Below are 27,906 nucleotides of genomic sequence, written 5' to 3'. Positions count from 1 at the left end.
TACCGAGACAGCATATAATGTCAGGCTATTTATCTAACACTGTGATTCTGCTTTTAGACGCCAGTTGACAGTTGGAGAGGGAATAAGTTGGCTAATCTTCAACTTAAGGATCTCGTCGATTCTCCATGACCACCTTTCTTTAAGAAAGGAAAATTAAATGAGAAAAGCATCTGACAATATGACTGGTAGATTCATGGTCTCCAATGGAAGTTTTTCAGTGATGGTGGTGAGTCTCACATCTTCAAAAGTTATGGTGAACCAAAGCGACTGCAGATGCATAAAGGAGTTCACAGGGAACGGGTCGTTTTTGTCTTGGGCGTGAGCTCTCTCTCTCTCTCTCTCTCTCTCTCTCTCTCGGCTGCATTGAGGACAAAATGGAAGAAAAAAAAGCGGGGAAGCGAGTAAGGTAATGAATCCCGTGCTCCCCACCTTTTTCTTTTTGAAGTTAATGAAGTTGCAAACCTTTTTGACCAATGAGTGCCATCGAATCTTTTTTCTTCCACAGGATACACGCTGAAAGTAGTTCGGACATCAAACATAGCTTGGCAACGGCGAACATCACCCATTCATCTTGGAGAAGGATTCCTAGCCACCCCATGAATTTGTTCATGAAGCAGAGGAACTAATCGGTTCACACCAAGCAGCTGGTTTTGTGTTGGGGAGCTGCCGATTTCGGGTTCTGTTACTGCAGAAATTAATCCTGGGTAGAACATCATGACCCTGGCCAGCTCCAAATCTGTGAGGTTGGTTTTCTTCCTCTCCCCTGTATCAGATTTCTAATCCAACACGATTTAGAATAGTATTCATGGCTGTGACATTCCTTTTAGTTTTACGATGTGCAGTTGGTTATTATGGTCTGCAAATTAGCCTCTGGCTCGATTCACCTTTAATTCATAATTGTAAGCATTGTGATCATGTTCCTGAAGAAAGCAGTGTTGTGTGATGGGATACGTTTCCAGTTGTTTGCTGCTCATAGTTGTAATATTTCATATCAAGGTAGCAGGGATGCATCTGACAAGAAAACCTTCAAAAAGGAAATAAAACCAATACGTGTTAAATAGATAAAAATTTCTATTAAACCTTTGTGCCACAAAGAAGGGCATTGCACAATGGAAAGAAACCTGCATCTTAGGAACATTAACAATGTATTCCAGTGGAAATTGGAATTCTGGATCTGTTGTTGGCTTTCTAGAAAGTTGGTTTTTCATTTCCTAGTAACACTGACTAGCATACATAAGTTCAAAATATTGCAACTATAAAAGATTCTCAGAAAAAAAGTTATGATGTTTATGGATTAATTAACCTGGAGCTACGTCTCGCGGATACTCCATTTTGCCCTCCATACCTGTGTCGACAGGTGTGTCCTCATGTTGATCGCTACTGCGACACCTGGACACGCCATTTTACCCTCCGTACATATAAGTTTGTATTCAATTTATAATTTATAATTATATTATTTTAGATATAGCATATATATTTAGATTACATTCAGTTTATTTTGAATTTATTTTGTATTTATGTGATATTTAATACATATATAGCCGTGTCCCCGTACCCACATGTTTTGGAATTGCCCTGTCGTACCCTCTGTACCCGCACCCATAGCGATATAATTCACTTTATGCTGTTTACTGATCTCTATTTATCAGTCAATTTCAATTTCAGAATAGTTGTGCTGCTTCTCTTGTAGAAAATTTACCTTCATCTGAAGAAAAATACATGCCTTATCTGTTTGACCATCTGAAGAAAAAGCTACCTCTGCTTGTTTGACCATTAAATTTTTCTAAAGGATAGGTCATAAGCCTTCTGTTCCAAATAAGGAAAGTTCAGTGGTGTTTCTTTGGACCATCATGAATTAGAAAGTATTTAAGACAATGAAATACATGGCATATGTGACTTAGCAAACCTAGGAACTATATGCAAATTCTTTTGGCAATGCTGTATGTAATGAATGTAACTGATAATTGCAAGTTTCATATACAATCATGGTTTTCAAATTGCATTATCACACTTTTGAAGAATTACACGTTTTCCAGATTTCAAAATGATCCTGAAGCTGCAGTTTTGACAAGATGCAAATCAGATAGCATGGTTAAGCTCACATTCAGAATAGATGGGAAACAAATACCAGCATCGAGTTCTAAGAAGGTTGATCAGCAAGGTCTCAAAAGCACAGGAAAGTCGTTGAAATCTAAAGTATTGTCCAGGGTGTTTTCTGAGGATTATGAAAAGGTGAAAAGAAAGATATTGGATCCTAGAGGAACTCTACTGCAACGTTGGAACAAGGTTTTTCTAGTAGCCTGTTTAGTTTCTCTGTTTGTGGATCCCCTGTTCTTCTACTTGCCAGGTGCTGAAGGAGTATGTGTAGAAATAGATTACCTCCTTGAGGTTGCCCTCACAGTTGTGCGCACAACAGCAGATGTCTTTTATGTGATTCAAATTTTTATTCGCTTCCGGACAGCATATGTTGCCCCTTCATCTCGTGTATTTGGCAGAGGTGAACTCGTCATCGAACCTTCCAAGATTGCCTCAAGGTATCTACAAAGGGAATTCTGGATTGACCTTATTGCTGCATTACCACTTCCACAGGTAGGCAATAGGACGATTACATTTTCTCTTTTTATCAAAAGTGCAAGATTTTTTTTCTCTGAAGGATCATTTGCTTGGAAGTTATCTGCTTGACAGAAACCTTGTTTACTTAAAAACAAGAAGCATCTCCATCATGTCAAAGCCATCCTCTGTTTTGAGTCATCATATGCAAAACACTTATTTTATGTTAATTTCAAAGGAACTATATCACACTAGCTGATTTCACTGCCATTGTTTGACAGGATCACTCAGTACATAATTTGGATAAAAAATGGTTGGACACGAAAAACTAAAAAAGTTAACTAAATTTACAAACTCTCAGAGATAATTTAGCTGGCACAGAATGCAGCTCTTTATATAAAATTCAGAACATTTGTCATAAAATATTACTTGCGCTAAATCAGTAAGACCCAAGCATATGTATGAGTGCGGCATCATACAAAAACAACCATTATACCAATAATTTGAAGTATCAGTTGAAATATTTGATTTCCATCCTAGTCTAACAGGGTTTACGTAGGTTGGCAATATGAGAAAATATGAAATACAAATATTCATTATTTGAGAAACAACTACAGACCTACAAATGACTAAGCAATTGAAAATTCATGAAAATGGTAGAGGAATCAGAGCACTGAGTGAAGTCTGTCATCATCAGCTGGTTAGAATGAAATGCACTTTAGAAATCAAGCAGAGAATGCAGTACTGATCCTGCATATCAGAGACTGTGGCTACCTAATAACCTGGAACCGCTGCCCATGACCCATAGCCCTGTTGACCATGAGGGCATTGTTAGATAAATATGAATCCTCTACAAAATGTTATATAAACCCGTGCAAAAGATCTTGGTTGCAGCACCTAGTGATTGTTAACTTTCAAATCACATGTTTTCGAGCTAGACACCACAGACCCTGGTTCCACCTAAGAAAGGTTTCTGGTAACTCATAGCTTGCCATAAGGGGTGCACTCTATCATGGTCATATAAATGAATCACAGAGAGATCACATTGCACCTCAAATGTTGACCACATTAGTTGCTCCTACTTAGCTTTTTTTGTGAGTAAACCAATTGCCATATGCCTTAATCTCTTGCATCAACCATTTAAATAATTGTTTGCATGGTCATTTATACCAACCCTTCATATCTTTGTCTTATCTTTCAGGTTTTGGTATGGGTTGTAATAAGCAACTCAAATGGCTCCACGCTGACTAATACAAAAAATGCATTTCTCTTCATTGTCATATTTCAATATCTCCCTAGGCTATTTTTGATTGTTCCACTGTCATCTCAAATCGTGAAGGCAACTGGTGTTGTAACGGAGACAGCATGGGCTGGTGCCGCTTATAATTTGATGCTGTACATGCTGGCAAGCCATGTAAGAAATTCAACTACAATTTCTTATAGCTTCTGAAGTCTTAACATATACATCAATGAATTTTCTCCTTTTTCTTTTACAATTTCTTTCCTGCTAAGCCAATTGCAAAAGCAAATTGTTAACCTGTATCTCATATCATAGCTTCCATGAGTGCATAGAACCTTTTTCTTAAAGTAGTTAAGCTAGAAATGCTTACCGTAATTTATGTTGATTAATAACTCAAAAACACTTCAGATCAGAATACCGAAGCAGTTTTGATTGTCACTCTTGAACCACTAAATGTAAATATATTGTGCTTTATTTGGTCAGTTCTTGACACTAGGGCACTCACCATGATTTGAGAATAAATATCTGTTCTATATTACGTTAGATTAGAGAAAAATCCATGCTATTACAACGTGAACTTCAATGCTGGTAATTTTCACAGGGCAGTTTCCAGATCTTCCCTGAATTGGATATCTTTGGATACACTGTTTCCAGATATAATGCATCTTGAACATTAGTTTAAGATAACACTCAAAATTTATAATATAAAATTAGTCAATGGATTTATATGTGGATTCATTTTTGGTTTTACATATGAATGCTGAATCTCACAGGTGCTAGGAGCCTCTTGGTACCTCCTCGCAATCGAGCGCAATGTGTCATGCTGGGAAAAGGTATGCAATACTCAAGGTCCATGCCAATACAGATTCTTGGACTGCCGAAGGATGGGCAAAGGCATGGAGGCTTCCAGACAGTTCTGGGTTCAATCCAGTAACGTCACACAGTTATGCAATCCAAGCAATGGTTTTTACGAGTATGGGATCTACGGAAATGCGTTGGACTCGGGAGCAACATCTTCCAAGTTCTTCAACAAGTACTTCTACTGCCTCTGGTGGGGCCTCCAAAACCTCAGGTCAGATTCCAACCTTTGGACACAAAGGCAAATCTTCATACATTTCACTCTGTATAATATTCCTCATGCAATTCTTCTGACAAGAGGAAGGGGTTCATAAACCATGCAGCTGTTTGGGACAGAACCTTAAGACAAGCACTTACGTGGGAGAGATAAGCTTCGCAATTTTGATTGCGGTTCTCGGTCTTGTGCTCTTTGCTTTGTTGATCGGGAACATGCAAGTAAGTCCATGTCTTTAGAGACCACTTTGTCAGTAATCTTAATCGTTTCATTCCTCTGTTTATGTACATCGGGATCTACGGAAATGTGTGTAGACGTACCTGCAGTCGACGACGGTGAGGCTGGAGGAGTGGAGGATCAAGAGGACGGACACGGAGGAGTGGATGCGGCACAGGCAGCTGCCACTGGAGCTGAAGCAGAGCGTGCGCAAGTACGACCAGTACAAGTGGGTGGCCACGCGAGGGGTGGACGAGGAGGCCATCCTCAAGGGCCTCCCCGTCGACCTGCGTCGCGACATCAAGCGCCACCTCTGTTTCGACCTTGTCAGACGAGTGAGTTGATCTTACTAGCTACTCTTTTTCTCCTTACTCAACTCATATATGTTAGAAAATAGTGTGAGCCTATATATGTTGAACCACACATTCTAAGGAGGCTGGGTTCATCCCATCTAATTTAGATGGGCTCATTAATTTATGGTCCCCAAACCTTAAATAATAGATCCTTCTCCAAGCTCCTCATAAGTCAGAAAGAGAATTTAGTCTCTCTCTTATTAGGTTTAGAGAAATAAAAATGACCTGATATACAGGTTTTGAAAGATCATACCATCAACGATCAATCAGAGCGCTATGGATTCAAGTATTGCTTTCGCATTAAGTTCTGTTTTATTTTTTATCTTAACGGTTTAACGAGGACATGTATTCGATCCTGCTTTTATTTTGGTAGATTTTTAATTCCAACAATTGGTATCAGAGCGCATGTTCTCATTGAATTGTTGAAAATATGATTTTATTGCCATATATTTTCTTTTGACGGTGACGATATCGTGTGATCGGTGGCTGAACTTTTCGATGGAAGCCAGTTGGGTGGAAAGGGCTACTCGGAGATTTCTCCTTAGGCGTACTAGACTGCACAGACCGGAAAGGCCATTGGGCCCTTCTCTTTTCTGACCACCAGACCGGGAAGGGCCGCCAGGCCCTTCTTACTGTTGCGTCGAGATGGACGGGAAGGGCCGTCAGGCCCTTCTCTATTGTTGATAAATTAAACGAAAGGGTCGTTTGGCCCTTCTCAATTTACTGTCGCCCAGATCGGATGACGTATGGCAGGGATTTTTATCGCTCTTTCGATCACAAGATTGGAATCGCTAGTTGGCGCCTTCCCATTCAGATCGTTGAACGACGCATATCCATCTCGGTCACCGGACGATAGGTGGGGTTGTCGACTGCTCGATTCATCGAGCGGCGGACAATGACCCTCATCAGGATGTCCGACGATGGAGTGCCATTGTTGACACCATTGTCGGAGGATGAAAGAGCCATCACCTTTCTTTTGGTCGTCGGATGGTGGGTGGCAGAGATCCCCCTCCTTCTGTTCACCGCACGACATAGGTGAGTGGACGATTTGTCCAGGCATTGTCAGGATCGGCATTGCTTTTCTGGCCTGCGCTGATGAGCTTCTCAGACGACGTCTTTTGCGGTCTGGATGGATCGTTCACTTACCAGACATCAGGATCCAAATCGGTCACCGTCCAAGAGGGGTTCAGCATCAGGATCGATCTTGGACGAGTCGACGTGGGGCAAAAGCAGTTTCTTGGCTGAATGAAAGAAGGTTTCTCTTTCTTTTGCATCGTCGGCCATTAAGAGTTCTGTTGCCGGTCGGATCGTCGACCGATGTTGTATCTCTGTACTCTGTTTGGCATATCGACTGGGTTTTCGGTCGAGTAGTTGACGACCGACAGTGACCTGAGGCATACGGCTCGTCCCAAGCACCACCGTTGATTTTTTTGGGGTCGGCCATGACCGACGATGGTGTGTGTGGCATCCGGCTCATGCCAGCCACCATCATCGAACGTTTTGGGGCCGACGACTGCCATTCTCAACCTCGGTTCTGACCTAAGGTTAGTTAGGATCGGTTCGGTTTTCAAGACCGATCCAACACGCTTTCAGTGACCCAATCGGGTCAGGCAGTTCGATCATTGGTCGGACTGATTCATCTATGCTTGAGTGGTTCAACTTTTTAGCCGACTTGATTATGACCGATTCAGTCATTTGGTTTTGGTCGACCCGACCTCCTGTGCACATGGTTGGTTCGACCATTTGGTTCTGGCCGACTTGCTCCTCTGTGCACATAGCCGGTTCAGTCGAGATAGGGTCGTTTTGGTGTTCGTACACAAGACCAGTTCGATCCTGTGTATTATTGGGCTCGGGCCTCTAAGGTGGCCAAAACCGAGTTCAGTAACTAATTGGGCTGAACCGGATCAACTCATGTTCAAAGAAGGGGTTGCTGACCGGTTTAGTCCCCATTTGGTTTTGGGGGGCTAAACCGAGTCAAGCTACACTATTGTGCGGTTTGGGTTTGGTTGGACTTGACCCGGTAGTGCAGACCTACACTCGGTTGTTATGTGTAGTGTCTGATCTGATCTAGGTCGGACCTGTTCTGGGACCCGTAGGTGGGTCTGATCAGGCTCGATTGGCCAAACCTGTGCACTATGCCTTATAAAAAAAAATTGAGGTTTTTATAGGGCTATTTGGCATGCATTATGGGTCACTTTGGAGGATCGATATTCGGTTATTTTTTGGCTCATGTATGTTATTATACTTGCCTTATTATTCATGTGCATCTATTGACATATTTGAACGTTTGTATTATTTCTGATTCTGGGTCTAACATTTTAAATTGAATTAATTGAATCAATATGTTGTCAAAGTAATCTTTGTTGTGTAGGTTAGTTCATTTTGAAATATTGTGATGTTTATATGTTTGCGGTTCATGCGAATAATGATTAACTCAAAAGAAGATTACTATTTGGCTAAGCTCAAATGTATACTTTCATTAATAAATATGAGATAATTGTTCAGATTTTCATGTGAATAACAAGTCGGTCCAAAGAAAGGCTTGTTGTTTGACATGACTGATTGTCTATGTTTTGATTACTGTATTGAGAGTACCACTTACAAGTTGACACTTTTGTCCAAAGACTATCTGTCAATGTTGTGTTGGGTATCTTGTAATGGGGTTCACCACTGTTTAAATATGTTATTTTATGTTATTGCATGTGAAAAATACATGTTAATCATGGGTTTGTTTGTTCTTTATTCAGTTAATACCTCTGCTTCTATGATATCTGCAAACATTAATTCTATTTCTGTTTTGAGTGGTTCTAATTTCAAGAAATGGAAAGAAAATGTTATGATTATGCTTGGATGTATGAATCTGGATCTTGCACTACGAGAAGATCAACCGCCTGCTCTTACAGATAAGAGTTCTACTGAGGATAAAAATAACTCTGAGTGGTGGGATCGATCTAATCGCACGAGTTTCATGATCATGAAACATGTAATTCCTGAATCTTTCAGGGGCACCATGTCCGAAGAGGCCAATGCCAAACATTTTCTTGAAAAAATGTTTTGCAAAAAATAAAAAGGCTGAGACAAGTATTCTTATTTCGAGTCTTGTCTCAATGAAGTATAAGGGCAAAGAAAATATTTAGGAGTACATCATGGAGATGTCTCATCTTGCTTCAAAACTAAAAGCACTAAAGTTAGAGTTGTCTAAAGACTTACTCATGCATTTGGTTTTGATATCCCTTCATGTATAGTACAACCAGTTTAAGGTCAATTATAACTGCCAGAAGAAAAAATAAACTTTTAATGAGCTCATTTCACACTGTGTGCAAGAAGATGATAGGATGAAGCAAGAGAATACTGATAGTGCTCATTTGACAGTAACCTTTAAGAACAGGTTTAAGAAAAAAAAATGACTAAGGAAACTGCAGTTGACCCTCAATCACAGAAGAAACAGAAAAGACATTAGGACCCAAAGTCTAGTTATTTCTTTTGCAAATGAGGAGGGTCACATGAAGAAGGACTGTACCAAGTATTATGCTTGACGCGAGAAGAAATGTACATTTCTTATTTTGGTTTGTTCTAAAATTAATTTGACTTTTGTGCCCAAACATACTTGGTGGATGGATTCTGATGCTACCACTCGCATAAGTGTGTTTATACAGAGTTGCCTAAGTTGTCGGCCGCCAATTGATGTTGAAGGATTCATCTATGTGAGCGATGACAAAACAGTTGAAATTGAGGTAATAAGGACAATTAGGTTGTTATTAAAGACTAAAAATTATTTAGATTTAAAAAAAACATTTATTGTGCCATCTTTTAGGCAAAATTTGGTTTCTATTTTTATTTTGGACAAATACGATTATTCTTGTTTATTTGAAAATAATGAATTTAAATTATTTCTTGATTCAAATCTTATTGGGACCAGTTCTTTATCTACGGTTGATAACCTTTATTTGCTTGATATTATTGCCGCATTTAATGAAACCTTGCAATTAAGTTCTCGTGGTACAAAACAAAAATTGACAAATGAGAATTCTGCTTTATTATAGCATAAGCGCTTAGTTCATATTTCTAAACAAAAAATTAAAAGGCTTGTGTCAAATGAGATTCTTAATTCCCTTGATTTTACTGACTTTCAAGTTTGTGTTGAGTGTATAAAAGGGAAATGAACAAACATAAGGAGATTATGTGCCAAAAGAAGAACAAACGTCTTAGAACTAATTCGTACTGATATTTGTGGACCCTTCCCTACGGCTTCTTGGAATGGTCAATAATATTTTATTACGTTCATAGACGACTATTCTCGTTATGGGTACCAATATTTAATTCATGAAAAGGTCTCAATCTCTGGATGTGTTCAAATCAGTTAAGGTCGAAGTTGAAAACCAACTTGGCAGAAGAATTAAGGTCGTCAAATCTTACTGTGGTGGTGAGTACTATGACAACTATGATAGATTAGGTGAACAACGTCCAAGGCATTTTGCTAAATTCATAGAGGAATGTGAGATCGTCTCTCGGTATACCATGTCAGGCACTCCTAGCATGAATGATGTTGCTGAAAGATAAAACATGACTCTTAAGGATATGGTAAGGAGTATGATTTCTCATTTTACCTTACAAGAGTCTCTCTGAGGAGAAGCATTAAAGACTACAGCTTATGTTTTGAACAAGGTACCCTCTAAAGCAGTAACCAAGACCCCATATAAATTATAGATAAGCCGAAAGCCTATTATGAACTATTTTCATATTTGGGGATGCCCAGTTAAGGTTAGGCCCTACAGGCCATATGAAAAGAAACTAGATTCTAAAACGGTTATCTGCTATTTTGTTGGGTATTCTTAAAGGTCCAAGGGATATAAGTTTTATGTCCCTATGAATAAGTCATTTTTCGAAACGGGAAACACTTGTTTCTTTGAAGGTGCTGAGTTTGGGGGAGTGATAAAGTAAAAGACATTGCTTTTGAAGAATAGTCTTTTTTTTCCTACAGTTGTGAATCACAATAATCAGATTTTCATTCCTAACATTGTTCTCATAAATTCAGATCAAGGTAATGCTTTAGATCTCTTTATTCAAAATCAAGTTTTTACTCTTGGAGTTCAAACTCAACAACCTCAAGAAATACCTCAAAAACTAGTGTCATTAAGAAAATTCACTAGAGAGAGAATAAAGACAATTTTAGATAATTATATTATCTTTCTACAAAAATATGAGGGTGATACTAGCCTAATGGAAGATGATTCAATCAACTTTCATCAAGCCACACAAAGTTCTAACTCTCAAAAGTAGATTGAAACAATACATGAGGAGATTAAATCCATGAAGGACAATGATGTGTGGGATCTTGTCTCATTACTTGAAGGTATGAAACTCATTGGTTGTAAATGGACATTTAAAACCAAAAGAGATTCAAAGGGTAATGTGGAAAGATATAAGGCCTGTCTTATTACAAAAGGGTTTATTCAAAGGGAAGGCATTGACTACACAAAGACTTTATCTTCAGTTTCTACGAAAGACTTCTTCAAGATTATGATGACACTTGTAGCTCATTATAAATTAGAGTTGCATCAGATGGATGTTAAGACCCTATTCCTTAATAGGGACATTGATGAGACAATATACATGGTCTAATCAGAATATTTTGTCTCAAGCGATGCCAAGAAAATGATTTGCAAACTAAAAAAATTCATCTATGGACTTAAGCAAGCTTCTCGTCAGTGGTATCATAAATTTCATCAAGTTGTTCTTTCGTTTGGTTTTGAGATGAATGTGGTTGATGAATGCATATATTATAAGTTCAGTGAGAGTAAATTTATTTTCCTGGTTTTGTATGTGAATGACATATTACTTGTCAATAATGATATAGGCATACTGCACGAAACCAAGAAATTTCTGACCAAGAAATTTGAAATGAAAGATCTTGATGACGCCTCTTTTGTATTAGGGATTTAGATACATCGAGACTGTTCTCAGGGTATTCTTAGATTATCACAAAAGAGCTATATTGAAAGGATTATAGAAATGTATGGCATAAATGATTGCAAACCAGGGGATACTCCTGTTGCTAAAGGAGATAAGTTCAGTCTCACTCAGTACCCCAAACACCAATATGAAATTAAGGCTATCGAAAATATTCTCTATGTATCTGCTGTGAGGAGTCTTATGTATGCTCATGTATGTACGTGTCCGGATTTAGCGTACAATATTGGGATGTTAGGCAGATATCTTAGAAACCCATGTATGGATTATTGGAAAGCAACCAAACGGGTTATGCAGTATTTGTACCAAATTTAGCGTACAATATTGGGATATTAGGCAAATATCTTAGTAACCCAGGTATGGATTATTGGAAAGCAACCAAACGGGTTATGCGGTATTTGTAGAGAACAAAAAGTTACATGCTCACATACAGGAAGTCAGATCAGTTGAAGATTATTGGGTACTTTGATTCTGATTTTGCGGGATGCTAAGACAGTCGCTCGCTGATCCATGTCAGGCTATGTTTTTCTATTGGTCGAAGGAGCTATTTTTTAGAGAAGTGTCAAACAGACACTCATTGCTTCTTCCACCATGGCTGCAGAATTCGTAACTTATTATGAGACATCCAACCATGAGATATGACTATGTAATTTTGTCACAGGGCTGCGGATTTTGAATAATGTTGAAAGACCGCTAAAGTTATTCTAATAACAACAGGAGTTCTTCGAAGTCAAAGTATATTGACATTAAGTTCCTTGTTGTTAAAAAAAGAGTACAGAATGGTCAGATATCAATAGAACATTTTGGCACAAACTCCATGATTGTGGATCTACTTACTAAAGGTTTTCCACCCAAGGTCTTTCACGAGCATACTGCTTGCATGGGTATTTTATCATTTTATGATATGTTGGTTTAGTGAGAGTTTGTATTTAGACGTTCTATGATATAATAAAGTTTCTTTCGCCACTTTGGTATAAAGTTAAAGTTTCAGTTTCATTTTGTACTCATTATGTTGTGATCTCATTAAAGTTTCAGGAATGACCAGCTGGAAATAGGCATGTTTGATCACATTGCATGTAATTTTCATGCTTCACATCCATACTTGATTCATGTCATTTGGTTATGTCGATATATGTGATCATTGATGAGCTCAATTACGTTATTTGTAATGAAGACCGCTTTGGTTCTATGTTGACATGATCAATGGATCAGATTGATAGAGATATCAATTGACAAGACAATTTTTTTGAGCTCATAAGGTTACACTGTGCGATTATAAGGTTACGTATATGACCTAAGTAGGAAATTGTTAGAAAATTATGTGGGCCTATATATGTTGAACCACATATTATAAGGTTATACCAAATTCAAGCCTGGTTCGTGTGATCTAATCCAAATGAGTTATGTAGTATCTCATATGGTATGGTACACTATGTGGAGAGACCCAGACTCTTAAACACATTAGGTTATGGTTCTCAAACCTTATATAATGACCCTCTCTCCAGGCTCCTCATAAGTCAGAAAGAGAATTCAGTCTCTCTCTCATTAGATTTAAAGAAAGAAAAATGCTCGGATATACAGGTTCTGGAAGATCATACCATGAACGATCAACCGAAGCGCTATGGATTTAGGTATCTCTTTCACATTAAGTTATGTTTTGTTTTTTATCTTAACGGTTTAACGAGGACATGTATTCGATCTTGCTTTTATTTTGGTAGATTTTTAAATCCAACAAGATAACCACTCAATGAGGTGACGAAGATCAAACTATGTTACGATTACTATTACTCGTCATTCTATGCTACCATGAAAACTAAGAAAAATAAATTCAATTAAACCAAGAAAAATAATAATTCTTCATCAACCAACCATACAAGATTCCTACACAACGTGTTTTATAGGAGAACATCGACAAACACTAACTTAAGACGGATCTTGGATAGATCTAAAGTTCAATAATAGTACCAATAATAATGATAAACTAAAATCTAATAACTTGATAACTTGGATCCTACCCCTTCGCCTTCTTCTTTCCCTTCTTTTTCTTGGTCAGTTTCACCCCCGCTAGCTACTTCATCATTCTCTTTGGGTTGGGAAGAGTTCGGCTCTGAGGAACTAAGGGGGGCCATAATCCAACATGAGGTTGCATACATCTTCTTGACCATTGCGGATAATGTCTTCTTCTTGTTCAGCCTTCTCATCCTACTCCTCGTCTGTCTCTATGTTCCCATCATGCTCGATGAAATGGACACACTTGGTTATAGTTGGGCATTATGCAACAAGGTCTCCCATCCCATTGCAACAGGAACAACATTGCTCTACCTCAGAGGCCTTCGCTCGGCCTCGGGTGTTATAAGCATGACCCAAGTCATCAGCTCGTGGTGGCTTTTGATCCTTCTAACTCGTAACCTTCTTAGCATCAGAAGTTGCTCCTCGTGTTGGAGGAGCGTCTTTAGACCGAGATTGTGAAGCCAATGTGCTACGACGTGCCTCAACACACTCTTTTTATGTTTATTCCACAATAAAAAGCGTACTGACAGGCTTGGTCCACAATATGTATGGTAACACAATCAAATCTCTCTCAAATATAAGCCTTGAGTCCATAGATGTACCTTGCTACCTTGTGTCCTTTGGTGTTGGCCATCTGACTCATATAAAAGTCAATGGAATTCTATTGTATACTCTGTCTGTCTTTATCCTTTGACAGAGCTGGATGTATTGTTTGTGGACCTGTTGGATATAATTAGGAGGAACAAACTTATCTTGCATACACATGCACATCTCCTCCCATGTCTGAATCAAAGGCAGCCCTTGATCAACCCAAGACTACTCTATCTAGCTGCACATACCATGCTTGTATTAATCCACACAATCTAGCATATGTCAATATCACCTTACGATGCACATGGATCAGATACCATCCAAAAAAGCACTCTGCCTCATACTTCAAAGTAAATAATGTAGGGTCGTTCGGGATCGCCTCCCCTTAATGGCGGTGGCCCTGCGCTAAGACAGAAAAAACACAGCAAGGCAAACACTGTGTTAAAACAACAAATCAATAGGAGAGAACTGCGTACCTGAGGCAGCCATAAGAGTACTTCTGCTGTTGGTGGAGGTCGGCTGGAGCAGAGGTTGATCGAAGCAAGGAGTGGTTTCTCCTCAGTCGGACGACGACCCTCCACATGCATAGGTTGCCGGATGTAGTTGGTGAGCAGGACCGATTCCCGCGATCGGATGGAAATACTCTGAATGGAGAGGTAAGGCTCTAAATCCTCTCTCGTATTTTCCTGTATATGAAAAACTATTTTTTCTACTCTGTATTTGCCGATTATCAGGGGGTCACTCATGATACCCCTTTATAGGCACAGAGTGAGAACGGTTTGTGCAACCGTTCCCCTCTGATCCTGTGCGGGTTTAACGGAAGGAATACCTTCTGTGGGAGAGCGTTATCAACATCATGGGTAACCACCACTAACGTGGTGGTTTATCCCAACCAGTGTTATTAAAAACACGCCTCAAGGCACAAAAAGCACGCATCGCCTCAAGGCGAGGGGCTTTATGCCTTGAGGCGCATGCACAAAGCGCAAAAGCTCTGTGGTGTGCACCTCATGCGCCTTGAGGTGCACACCTCAAGGCGAGGCGCGCCTCAAGTCAAGACGTACACGCCTCAAATGTTTTAGTCAAATGAGGGATTTGGCCCTCATTTGACCAAAAAATAGGGTTTTTTTAATCAGTTTTAATCAAGTCGAGGCATTTACACTTTGTTCCCCCGCTTGCTCTCCCTCTCTTCACGCTCCTCATTTGCCACCGTCGCCCATGTCGCCACCACTTCCACTGCTGCACCCGCTCGCTCTCCCTCTCCCAGAGGTCAGGTATGTTGCCCCCCCCCTCTCTCAGAAAAAGAGCTTTTTCGAATTGGAGCGATTCAATCTGGAGCATAACACCAAATTCCTGTAAAATGTGACTGATTTAGGCTAATTTTGGCGGATTGTTGTGCTGTCAACTTGCAACCAGCTTGCTTGAGTTGCCAGTGTCAATCCATGCAACTATGTGGTCTACTAAGTCTTTGTTGCCATTAGGTGTTGGCAGGAACCAGGTGGTTTTGATTGTTTTTGAACGAACTGGATGATGTTAGTGAGCTGGTATCCATTCATAGTAGTATCGAGTGATCTTGGTGGTCATGTTAGGATTGCATAGGTCGAGCTTGGCCTGCTCAGCCTTGTTCATTTGGGTCAAACCCAATTAGATATCAGACTCAGGTGTTGGTGCTGACCCGAGCTTGAAGTCACGACAAACAGAGCCAACAAGTAGATCTCAAGTTGGATTCATATGAAAAGTATTGTATCTTTTAACATTGTTAGTAATAGGAATCAACATGCTGGATCACCCCTTTTCAAACCACATACTCCATTCAAATGCTCTACGACATTGTGCATGACATAAGAATCTTGTAAAAAAATATATAATATATGTTTAAGAATTGACTCGCAAAGTTGTGCTCCCTTTGCACATGCTCAGCTTGACATTCACGATCAGCTCGTGGCTTGGCTAATCGAGCCCCTTTTATGAGATCTTAAAATTAGCTAAATTGGACAAGCCACAGGCTGCTCGACTCATTCCCATCCCTATATTACGAGATAATAGTAGCTATAGAAAATGGTGACATCAAACATGGTTATTTTAGAAAAATAAGCAGAGAGGCGTACCATTTGCTAATATTTTGGGATGCTCATGCCATTGTTTTTTCTACGTATCAGTGTCTTTTGTACACTTTTTATATTGGTATAAAAAATTTAATATAATCTATGTGATGTGGGCACTTCTACTAGGCTGTTGTTTTGGTGTTAAACTCATACAAATACCAGTCACCAATATTGACTATATTTTGAAGATATCATGATGTCAATGGTTTTTTCTGTAACAACTGATAAAAATGTGAATGCATTAATGTTATTTTTACATGTTAATCACATATTTTTTCAGTATTTATTTGAGATTTTTTATTTCTTGTTGGTTGTTGCTTCATCAATAGAATTTTTTTTAGTTATTTATAATTTTAGATAGTTTTTGTAAGTTAAAAAAAAATTGAAGCTTACGCTTTACGCCTCACCTCAGATTTTGGTGGAGCACCTCGATACGCCTCAACGCTTTTCACAACACTAATCCCAACATTCTCCCACTTGTTCCGACAATAAACTCTTAACTAGAAAACCTTATGTGAATAACTTGATGAATAAAATGACCTTTTTATTCTATTCTATAGGTCCTTAGTTGAATCTCTAATCTTTATGAGATTAACAACAAAAAAAATAATGAGAATCATGAACTGAAAGTGATCACTTTATTTATATGCATATGTCAAAAAGAGTTTAACAAGCTCATCCTCATTACATGTTCGAAATATAATCCCGGTGCTAGCCCTTTAGTAAGAGGATCAACAATCATCTCTTTGGTATCAATATTAACAATATGCACTAAATGATTCTCCATTCTTTCTTTAACAACAAAATACTTCAATTTCATATGCTTACATGACATAGTTCTTTTGTTTTTGTTCGAAAAGGACACCGCAACTTCATTATCACAGTAGACCTTCAGTGCCTTCCCAATGAAATCAACCACCTTTAACTGTGATATGAAGTTCTTTAACCATATAGCCTGCGAGGTAGTCTCGTACAATGCTATGAATTCTGCTTTCATAGTATGAGCAACAATAGTCGTTTGTTTCCCACTCCTCCAAGAGATCGTGCCCCCAATAAGTAAGAAGACATACCCAGTAATAGACTTTTTACTATCAAGGCACCCTCTTAAGTCCGCATCTGAGTAGCCAATGACCTCAAGGTGATCAACTTTATGATACGTCAACATATAGTCTTTTGTCCCTTGCAAGTACCACAAGACTTTCTTGGCAGCCTTTCAATGGGGTATACCTGGGTTAGACTGAAATCTGTTAAGCACTCCTACTGCAAAAGAAATATCTGGTCGAGAATATGTCTGCACGTACTGCAAGCTGCCAACAACTGATGCATATGAATAAGCACTCATCTATGCTTTGTCATTATCGTTCTGTGGACAATCCTTTAGGCTCAGCTTATCACCTTTTGATATGGGTGTTGAACTAGGAGAACAATTCTCCATCCCATATCACATTAACACCTTATCTATATAGGATCTCTGGAAGAGACCTAGAAAACCCTTTGCTCTGTCTCGACGGATCTCAATGCCAAGAACATAAGCGGCCTCATCCATATCTTTCATATCAAAATATGATGTAAGACTGTTTTGTCTTTAAAAGCAACTTTATATCGTTGGTTGCAAGTAAAATGTCATCCACATACAACATCAATATAATGAACTTACTCCCACTTTTCTTAAGGTATATACATTGATCAATAATGTTTTTTGTAAACTCGAAAGTCACAATGACTTGGGAAAATTTAATATACCATTGTCGGGAAGCCTGTTTAAGTCCATATATTGATTTGTTGAGCTTGCAAATCAGACGATCGTTTTTAGAGAAACCAAGAAGTTGATCCAAATATATCTCTTCATTCAGATCCTCGTTGAGAAATGTTGTTTTCACATCCATCTGGTGTAGCTCTAAGTCATAATGAGCTACAAGGACTAAAATTATCCTCATTGACTCCTTAGTTGAGACAGGAGAAAATGTCTCATTATAGTCAATGCCCTCCATCTGGGTGAATCCTTTAGCAACCAATCTCGCTTTATGTCTCTCTATGTTATCTTTGGAGTTCTTCTTGGTCTTAAAGACCCATTTACACCATACGAGCTTCACTCCCTTAGGTAACTCAACAAGATCCCACACTGGATTTTTAGCCATAGAGTCTAACTCTTCTTTCATGACTTCTATTCAGTGTGTAGATTGTTTGCTTTCCACAACTTTCATAAAAGTCAACGGGTCATTATCCATATCTATAAAATCACCAGGCTCCTGAAGGTACATCACATAATCAGGATGTATGGCAGATCTCTTAATCCTTGTGGATCTCCAAAAAGGTCGTTCTTTAAGTTTAGATTGAACTTGATCATCTTGTTTGTGTTGTTCTGCATTGTCCACAATAGGTTCATTTTGGATTTGTGCATCAACAATCGAATGATCAACCACATCATCATTAGGAATAATAATGCGGTATCTTTCGGTGTTTTTCTTAACATGTGACAAAACTGGATCATGTACTTCCTCAAAACCAAGGTTTTGAAGTGCACTTAATCCTACTGAACCTTAAAGGAATTTTGCTTTATCCGTTTCAACAATCTGTGGTGAGTGAGATGGGAAATAAAACATGTACCCTTTTGATCTTTCTGGATAACCAATAAAATATCCACTGGTTGTTCTTGGATCAAAGGTTTTAATGTGGGGGTTATACAACTTATCCTCTGCAGGACATCCCCATATGTGCATATAAGACAAAGATGGTTTCCTACCTATCCATAACTCGTAAAAAGTTTTAAGCACAAATTTTGTAGGTATCTTATTCAAAATATGCACAACAGTCATTAAGGCTTCACCCCACAACTTTATGGAAAGTGTTGAATAATTCAACATAGCTCTGACTATTTCTTTAAGCATATGATTTCTTCTTTCAGCTACACCATTCTGATAGGCACTACCAAACATGATATATTGAGGCACACTACCTTCCTCTTTGAGAAATTACGCTAATGGTCCTTCCCTTTGCCCCATCTCAGTAAACCTATCATAATTTTCACCACCTCTATTAGACATGACTATTTTAATAACTTTATTGGTTTGTTTCTTTACTTCTTTCTTAAATTCTATGAACATCTGAAAAACATCAGATTTTTCAAAAATCAAGTAGATATACATATACCATGAATAGTCATCAATAAAGGTGACAAAATATTTGTCTCCTGTGTAACAGGGGGTAAAAGGTTCACATACATCTGTGTGAACTATCTCTAATGTCTCACTACTGCGTTTGACATTCTCTTTATATGTGTTTGTATGCTTAGCTTTTATGCAATCAACACATGGGTCATTGTCGGTAAAATCTAGAGATTTCAAGATCTCTTCATTTACGAGTCTCTTTATTCTCTTTTCAGAGATATGACCCAACCTTGAATGCCAAAGCATGTAAAATTTATCATTTATCAAGCTACGTTTATTTCTAACCAATGCGTATTCAGAAGTTAGGGACTTTTGAGTTTGAATCTTCACGTTCAATCTATATAAACCATCATAAACTGATACGAAATCAGTTTCAATTGAATTTCTATAAATGAACAATTTAGAATTTTCAAAATTAAAGCAATATCTAAATTTATCCAATTTCAAAATTGAAATTAAGTTTCTACTATATGATAAAATATAAAAGACATCATGAATATCTAAAATTACGCCTGTATCTAGAGTAATCCTGCAGATTCCAACACCCTTTACATGTAAACGCATCTTGTTTATCGAATAGATGCCCTTCTCATGCATTGTTGGTTCTCTTCTGCTCAGGAACAACTATAGATAGTTGGAAATATGAACAGTAGCACAAGAATCAATCCACCAGCTATTTTCAGAAATTTGTAATAAATTATATTCATGAGAAACAAATGACAAATTACATTTATTTTTCAACCACTTCTTATACTTTATGCAATCTGCCTTCCTGTATCCCTTCTTCTTGCAAAAGAAACACTTTATGGGAGCTGAGTCAGATTGCTTGTCTAGAGACGACTTATCCTCAGTTGGTTTCTTCTTAATATTTCTTTTAAATACATTTTTCCTTGGTCCTACCTTAGATGCATGTGAAGTCATATGTGCACTCTGCACCTTCTCTCCTTTCAACCTCTCTTCTTCTTCAACACACTTGGACATAAGTTCATTGAACGTTCATTCATCATTATGTGTGTTGTAAGAGATTTTGAAAGGTCTGTATTCCAAGAGTAAGGATGCTAGAACAACATGTAGTAGGAAAGAATCAGAGATGGTGAGTTTCATGTCATTTAGTTGAGATGCTATGTTCTTCATCTCCAAAATGTGCTGGAGAATGTTTTCCCCTCCAATATATTTCATAGATATCAGTTTAGACATCAGGGTACTACTGGCTCTGTCCTTATTTGAACTCACAAATTGTGCTTCAATAGCACTTAAAAACTCTCTAATTCTCCTGCATTGTGGTATGACACTAGGAATATTCTTATTCACCTTAGATTGCAAAAGTAATAGGCTAAGTCTATTCGAGCGCTCTCACTTCTCAAAAGCACTCTTTTATTCAGCAGTGCTTTGATCAGTTAGAGCAGCGGGTTCATCTATCCTTAGGGTCAGATTTAGATCCATCTACCCTAATGTAAAAAGTGCAGTATCTTTCCAATTACTAAAATTTGATCCATCTAGAAAAGGTATACAGCTAGAGCCATCAAAAATCATAAAACTAGAAACTACACAACAAAAGACATATATCAAGAAGCATTCGTACGAGACTACAACTTTAATGGAAAAAGCAAAAGAATAAATGCCCTTAATATGCTTATTTTCAGGCGAGTGAAGGGGGTCATCAGAGTCCTACTTTAGTAAGAGTTTTGACACACGAAACCACTTCGCCTACCGACCATATTCGGTAAAACTAAAGTTCTTGTGAAGTTCGACCATCGACACAAGGTACCTTTGGATACACATGTGATGCATCTCAACACATTTACCTTATTTTATCCTACTTAAATTCAAAATACGATAAAACTACCTTTGGGTTGTTTATCGTTTCATGAATTTAAGTACAATGTTAATATTTGGTTAAACTGTATGATAGTACTAAAATTCTTTGACGATATATGTGTATTCAGCCACTTTGGTGACGTGAATACACTAAGTCATCTAACTATCCTTAATGTCAATATGAAATAACGCCTTAAACTAGTCTTAAAATGCAAAGAACCGATCAAATAACCCTTGAAACAGTTCAAAACTGGATGAACCGGCCATATGACCCATGAACTGGTTTGAAAACTAGATGAACCAGTCATATGACCCATGAACCGGTCCAAAAATTGGATGAACCGGTGATATGGCCCACGAACCGGTCTTAAAGCGCAAAGAACCGGTCATATGACCCACAAACCGGTCTGAAAACTGGATGAACTGGTCATACAAAGCTCTGAATCGGTTTAAAAAGTACTGAACCAGGTCTGTAACAATCTGAACCGGTCTCTGCAATAGTGAACTATCTCAATTGTCTAAGAACCAGTTCCAGAGATATCCAGATCGGTTCAGAAACAGGCCGAACCGGTTAAACCGGTTCAGTCTCTGTTACAGGCCGATTGGATCGGTTTTGTCAAGCTGATCCAGAACTGTATAATTAGGTTTTAACCAGATTCTGGATCTGCTACTGAAAGAATTAGATCCGGCTGACCCGGATCCAATCCAGAGAATGATGTTCGGATTCAGGATCTGAGACCCGACGACCTATATCCGGATCTGATCCGAATCAATTTCATGGATTTGTACCAGTCATCAGATCCGAGTCTAAACCGCAACTCAATCCAAAGGATCTTGATGGATTGAGTGTGGTTTTAGAGATCCAAAATCTCTCAGACCCGATCCGAATCCTAAATCACAATGGGTCGGGGTCAAAAGGATTTTGGATCCATTACCCGAGAACCAGATCTGATCTGAAGAAGATTTTATGGATCAGATCGAGAAATATGGATCAGGTTTAGTTATGGATCCGATTCGGATCCAAAAATATGTGGGTCATGGATCGAATCAGAATGGGTCCCCCACCCGAATCCCAGATCCAATCCAAATAATCTTATGGATCAGATTCGGGTGGGGCGGGTCCAGACCCAATCCGCGACCCAGGAACCAAAACAGGTTTTAAAAGAACCTGAAACACGAAATAGAGTTTTCTAAAACCCTATTTCGCTCTTTCTCCTCCAGATGCAGATGAAGATGAAGATTTTCGTCGTCGGTCGTGGTGATCCGACGATTGTCGGCGATCCGACGACAAAGGCGGGGCTGCTGCCACCGTCAGTGACTCAATGGTCACTTGCTTTCGACGGTGGGGCGAAATCAGCCATGACATGCCCCACTGTCGTGCTCCGACTACTCGACAGTCGTCAGCGACAACATCATCGGCTCTGCAGAACCTTGATGGAAGAGAAAAGGCAACGGGAGCAGCCGACACGCCCTTCCTGACTAAAACCCCCAAATCTGGAGGTAAGTCAGTCCAAATTGATTTTTTTTTTACTTTGTCTCCCTACAGCGACAGTCGTTGGCTGTCGGCATCACCATGTCACCCCACGACGACCTGTTGTCGGCAGCCTGCAACGTCGCCCCACGGCGACTCAGTTCTGCCAAAAAACACTATCATTCAATGGCGATAGTTGCCAAAAAACACCATCGAGCCCTCGCAGCGGAAGCGTGGTGGGCCCATAACCCATTGTAGGGTCGTCCGAGATCGCCTCCCCTTAATGGAGGTGGCCCTGCGCTGAGATAGAGAAAACACAGCAAGGCAAACACTGTGTTAAAACAACAAATCAACAAGAGAGGACTGCGTACCTTAGGCAGCCATAAGAGCACTTCTGCTGGTGGTGGAAGTCGGCTGGAGCAGAGGTTGATCGAAGCAAGGAGTGGTTTCTGCTCAGTCGGACTGCGGCCCTCCACAAGTGCAGGCTGCCGGATGCAGTTGGTGAGCAAGACAGATTCCCACGATCGGATGGAAATACTCCGAATGGAGAGGTAAGGTTCTAAACCCTCTCTTGTATTTCCCTGTATATGAAAAACTAATTTTTCTACTATGTATTTCACTACAAGAAAATCGTGGATTAGCAACAGACTATATCCATCACTTATCCGTTGCTAAACTGTTTAGCGACGGATTAGCGATGGATAGAGGCCATCGCGAATTTTTGCTCGCTAATTAGCGAAAAAACTTATATGTCGTTAATTTCGTTGCTAATTTGCGACAACTTAGCGACAGACATTATCCGTCGCTAATTTGTCGCTAAATTTAAAAAAAAAAAATTTGATCCCTGTCGGGCGGTATTCCGACAGCAATAAGCCAGACTTATACCGCGCCCGACAGGCATTGCAGAGAACGATCACTCTACCTCGTCGCCGGACTTGTATCATCCTCCGTGAACTGGTGCTCTCCGGCGTCACCGTCCTCCGTGAACCGGCGTCGTCATCCTCCGTGAACCGGCATCACCGTCCTCCGTAAACTGTCCTCCGTGAACTGGTGCTGTCCAGCGTCATCGTCCTCCGTGAATCGGCGACGTCATCCTCCGTGAACCGGCATCGCCGTCCTCCGTGAACCGGCGTCGCCGTCCTTCGTGAACCGGCATGCTCTCCGGCGTCGCCGTCCTCCGTGAACCGGCATGCTCTCCGGCGTCGCCGTCCTTCATGAACCGGCGTCGTCATCCTTTGTGAACCGGCATCGCCGTCCTCCGTGAACCGGCGTCGTCGTCCTCCGTGAACCGGTGTCGCCGTCCTCCAGCGATCAATCTGCATCATCGCCGTCCACCATGAACTGACTTGCACAGCGATCACTCTGTATCATCGAAGTCGGTTTAAATTGAGCGCGGTCGATATAAATTTCGAACGGGGAGAGAGGGAAAATTTTGCGCTCGGTTTAAATCGAAAATTAGCGAGGGAATTTTTCCGTCGCTAATTTGCAACGGATTAGCGACGGAAAAATTTTCTCGCTAAATCCCTCGCTAAAATGTTTTCTTGTATTGAGAATTGGCGACGAAAAAATTGTTGTCGTTAATCTGTCGCTAATTAGCGACGAATTAACGATGAAACAACTTTCATTGCTAATCCGTCACTACTTAGCGACGGATTCATGATGAAAGTTTTCTCTAGCTAATCTGTCGCAAATTTGTGACGGAAAAAATCCGTCGCAAATTTCCGTCGCTAATTAACAGTTTTCTTGTAGTGTTTGCCGATTATCAGGGGGTCGCTTATGATACCACTTTATAGGCACAGAGTGGGAACGGTTTGTGCAACCGTTCCCCCCTTATTATGTGCGAGTTTAATGGAAGGAACACTTTTCGTGGGGGAGTGTTATCCACATCGTGGGTAACTACCACCATCGAGGTGGTTTATCCCAACAAAGAACTCATCTGTATCCAAGTTCCCCCAAAACTCTCAGAACTTGATCTTCACCTCAAAGTGTGCCCGTGTAAAATAGGTCCATCTGTAGAGCAAGACTCATATATCGACCCCGTGTTCCTGCACTTCTTTGGAGCTCAAATGGATCTAGATTTGGGAGCACCTGCGGATTACAGAACTGGTTTTGTACCAATGGTTGGTTCGGGTTTTTTTTGATAGGTTCTAGGAGTTATCATAAAGGTAAGGTGATTGGATTTGGTGTTGGTTTAATGGGTAACAAGTTTGGGTTTGATTTGGATAGTGGTTAGTAAGGTTTGGATATGGGTTTTGAGTTGGATCTGATTGTATATAGTCTGAATCAAGGTTATTGGGATTATAGGTCGGACCTGAATTGGTTTGGGTTGAGTTATTGATCTGTTTCTGTGGATTCAAGGTCTGGTCTAAACAAAATCCATACCCATTAACATATTGGGTCCTATTTCGACAAGCTCATAATGAATCTGGGGTTCTATCCAGGTCTGATAAGGCCGTGTTTGGGATGGGTCATATTGATTAAGACGAGAAAACTGGGTCTGGTCTCGATCTGGTGGGTTTAAATGGGTTGGGTTTGATAGGGTGACAAGGGCCAAAATTAGGAGGAAACCGGTTCGAGGGGGTGTAAACTGGTTCCCTGCATTGAATTTGAACCCATTTGGGTGGTGCAGGGGGACCGTCTCATTGAACAGAGGGGTCTCCCTCTCGTATGGCAAGACGCCCTAGGGGTTATAATTAGAAATCCCATTGTGTTCGCCACCCATGGTGGATTGAGAGGGGTCGGCTGGCCCGGCTATCCCTCACGAATGCAAAGGGAGGAAAAGAGGGAGGCGGTCAGGGTGGCTCGCCTATACCACAGGCGATCGGTGGGAGAGGTTGTCGCCGACCTGGGTACGTAGGTCGGCGGGACACCACCGGTCCCATCCTAGCCGACGACCAGTTCTCGGCTGGGTTGGTTGGTTGCAGAAACACATGGAAGTGTGAGGGACACCCCGTCCGGTAGCCAACCTGCGTCCAACGATCAGGTTGTAGGAAGGGTGGTTGGCTGCCGATCAGACTGCACCTGAGGAGGAGCCTGAAGCGGCACCTGCTGTGGATGGGAAATAGAGCATAAGGATAGACATCCGGCGACCTTACTCGTGTCGGCGGATGTGTGATTAAGCACCAGACGTTGATTGATTTTGTTAGCCTAAAAAGTGACAATGTTGGTCGTTGAAAGATCCGGCTCTATCGATGTCTGGTTGTGCTGAATCTTCATATAATCCACCATGTTTAGGGTTTTAGGAGCTGTATCAGAATTGTGTGCCGCAGTACGACTCGACGATTCGATGCGTGTAACCCGACTTTCTTCTCCTTTCCACTGATTCAATGAATACATCATCATGAAGTTCTTCATCTCTGCAATCACTCGATCTCCTCTGGCAAATCCCTCATATACCTTGCTCTTTCTCTAAAGACGATCCATGCGATAAATGCGCCTGTTAATCTCCTCCATCGCTTCAACGAATTTCCGACTCTTCGACATCTCAATCAACTTGATTAACCTCTCGACAATACGCTACCATGGAAACTATAGAAAATAAATTAATACTCCTACTTGGGAATCTACGCTACCATGAAAACTATAGAAAATAAATTCAATTAAATCAAGAAAAATAATAATTCTTCATCAACCAACCCTACATAACGTATTTTATAGAACACCAACAACCCCTAAACGTAAGACGGATCTTGGATAGATCCAAAGTTCAATAATAGTCTCAAACAAAAAAAATTAAAATTTAATAACTTGATAACTTGGATCCGAATGGAGGAGATTGTGTTCATGTTCTGACCTCATCTGCTTCCCCTTTTTCACTTGCTCTCCTCAAACTTTTTATGTTTTTCACATTAAAAATAATATTTTTTAAGAACAAGTTTACATGTTTATGCTTGTGTTCATGTTATTTTTTATTTGGTTTTGCCCGTGCTTCTTATTACTTTCTATATGTTTTCTTTTAAGCTTGAATAATGGCTTTACAATCGCGTCTCGCTCTTGATACTTTTTGTTTTTTTTTGGCACTCGCGTCCCTGCTTTCGCTTCTTGCACCACTTCTGGTATCTATTTCTTTTCTTGGTAACCATGTTCCCTACGGCCGCAATACGACTCAACACATTGACACGTGCAGAGTTTGAATTTTTTTGAAAAGCAAAATGTGCAATTTATTTTAGTTTTCTAGCCAGGCGAAAAAAAAAATCCTAGAGATCTGATTCGGGTCCGGGGCAACCGGGGTTTGCAAGAACAGGTGCCGCTGTTCGACTCGATGGACGACCGGATGCTGGACGCGATCTGCGAGCGGCTCAAGCCGGCGCTGTGCACCAGCGGGACCTGCCTGGTCCGGGAGGGCGACCCGGTGAACGAGATGCTGTTCGTGATCAGGGGCCACCTGGAGAGCTACACCACCAACGGGGGTCGGACCGGCTTCTTCAACTCGTGCAGGCTGGGGTCTGGCGACTTCTGCGGCGAGGAGCTGCTGACGTGGGCGCTCGACCCGCGGCCCAGCGTGGTGATCCTTCCGTCATCCACCCGCACCGTGCAGGCGCTGGACGAGGTGGAGGCCTTCGCCCTCCGTGCCGACGACCTCAAGTTCGTCGCCGCCCAGTTCCGGCGGCTCCACAGCAAGCAGCTGCAGCACAAATTCCGCTTCTACTCCCACCAGTGGCGCACCTGGGCCGCCTGCTTCATCCAGGCCGCCTGGCGCCGCTTCAAGAAGCGCCGGGCCGTCGCCGAGCTCCGGCGGAGGGAGAGCTTCTCCGAGGCCGCCGACACCCAGCCAGAGACGCCACCTGCCCTCGGCATTGCGGTCTTGGCCGCCGCCCGGTTGGCAGCGAGTGCCAGATGGAGTGCGGCAGCGTTCGGCGGCAGTGGGCCGGAGTCGCCTCCTGGCAGCGTCGTTGTTGTGCAGAAGCCCAGGGATCCTGACTTCTCGGTTGAGGAAGAGGAAGACTGACACAAGGAATTGCTTTCTTTCTTGGTGATAAAGAGACACAATGAAGGAGTTTGTGCAGTTCCAGTTACGAAGACCAAGTGGTTAGTGGGAGGGAGTGTAAAAAGATGGTTTTTTCTTTTCTTTTTGCGTTTCTTCTTTTCCTTCATGTTTAGGAGAGGGTAAGGGTGAAAACCAGATTGCATTTTACGTAGTTCCACATGTGGGTTCTATAGCGTTTGCTTTGTTCCTGTACTCCTTGTGTCTTGCATGCCCACGAATACAGGAACCGACAGAAGCACCGAATGCGTATCAGCACCATCGTCGTCATCAAGCCTTAATTATTCCAACTACATGCTCGGCTTAAGACAATCAATAACATTTAATAAAGGCCTATTTATGCATTTGCAATTACTGCGTTA

General features: G+C 40.7%; 1 protein-coding gene across 2 annotated transcripts; it reads left to right on the top strand.

The window, feature by feature from the left end:
- Positions 1 to 587: 587 nt before the first annotated feature.
- LOC149817451 (protein CNGC15b-like) lies at positions 588 to 27,906 on the top strand. 2 transcript variants are annotated; one of them, XM_089984170.1, is made up of 7 exons: positions 588 to 743; positions 2,037 to 2,589; positions 3,752 to 3,964; positions 4,564 to 4,862; positions 4,972 to 5,083; positions 5,177 to 5,413; positions 26,804 to 27,906. In XM_089984170.1, exons 1-7 carry the CDS (start codon positions 715 to 717, stop codon positions 27,506 to 27,508), a joined length of 2,148 nt encoding a protein of 715 aa, XP_089840296.1. In that variant the 5' UTR covers positions 588 to 714; the 3' UTR covers positions 27,509 to 27,906. The 2 variants fall into 2 exon arrangements, with proteins under 2 accessions (XP_089840296.1, XP_089840297.1); XM_089984171.1 differs by having other exon boundaries at positions 614 to 743; positions 3,890 to 3,964.

The sequence above is a fragment of the Nuphar pumila genome, chromosome 13 (genome assembly GCF_984573655.1).
Source record: "Nuphar pumila chromosome 13, dmNupPumi1.hap1.1, whole genome shotgun sequence".
Lineage (NCBI taxonomy): Eukaryota > Viridiplantae > Streptophyta > Magnoliopsida > Nymphaeales > Nymphaeaceae > Nuphar > Nuphar pumila.
Note: the sequence above shows the minus strand (reverse complement) of the source record. Positions and strands in the feature narration are given on the sequence as shown.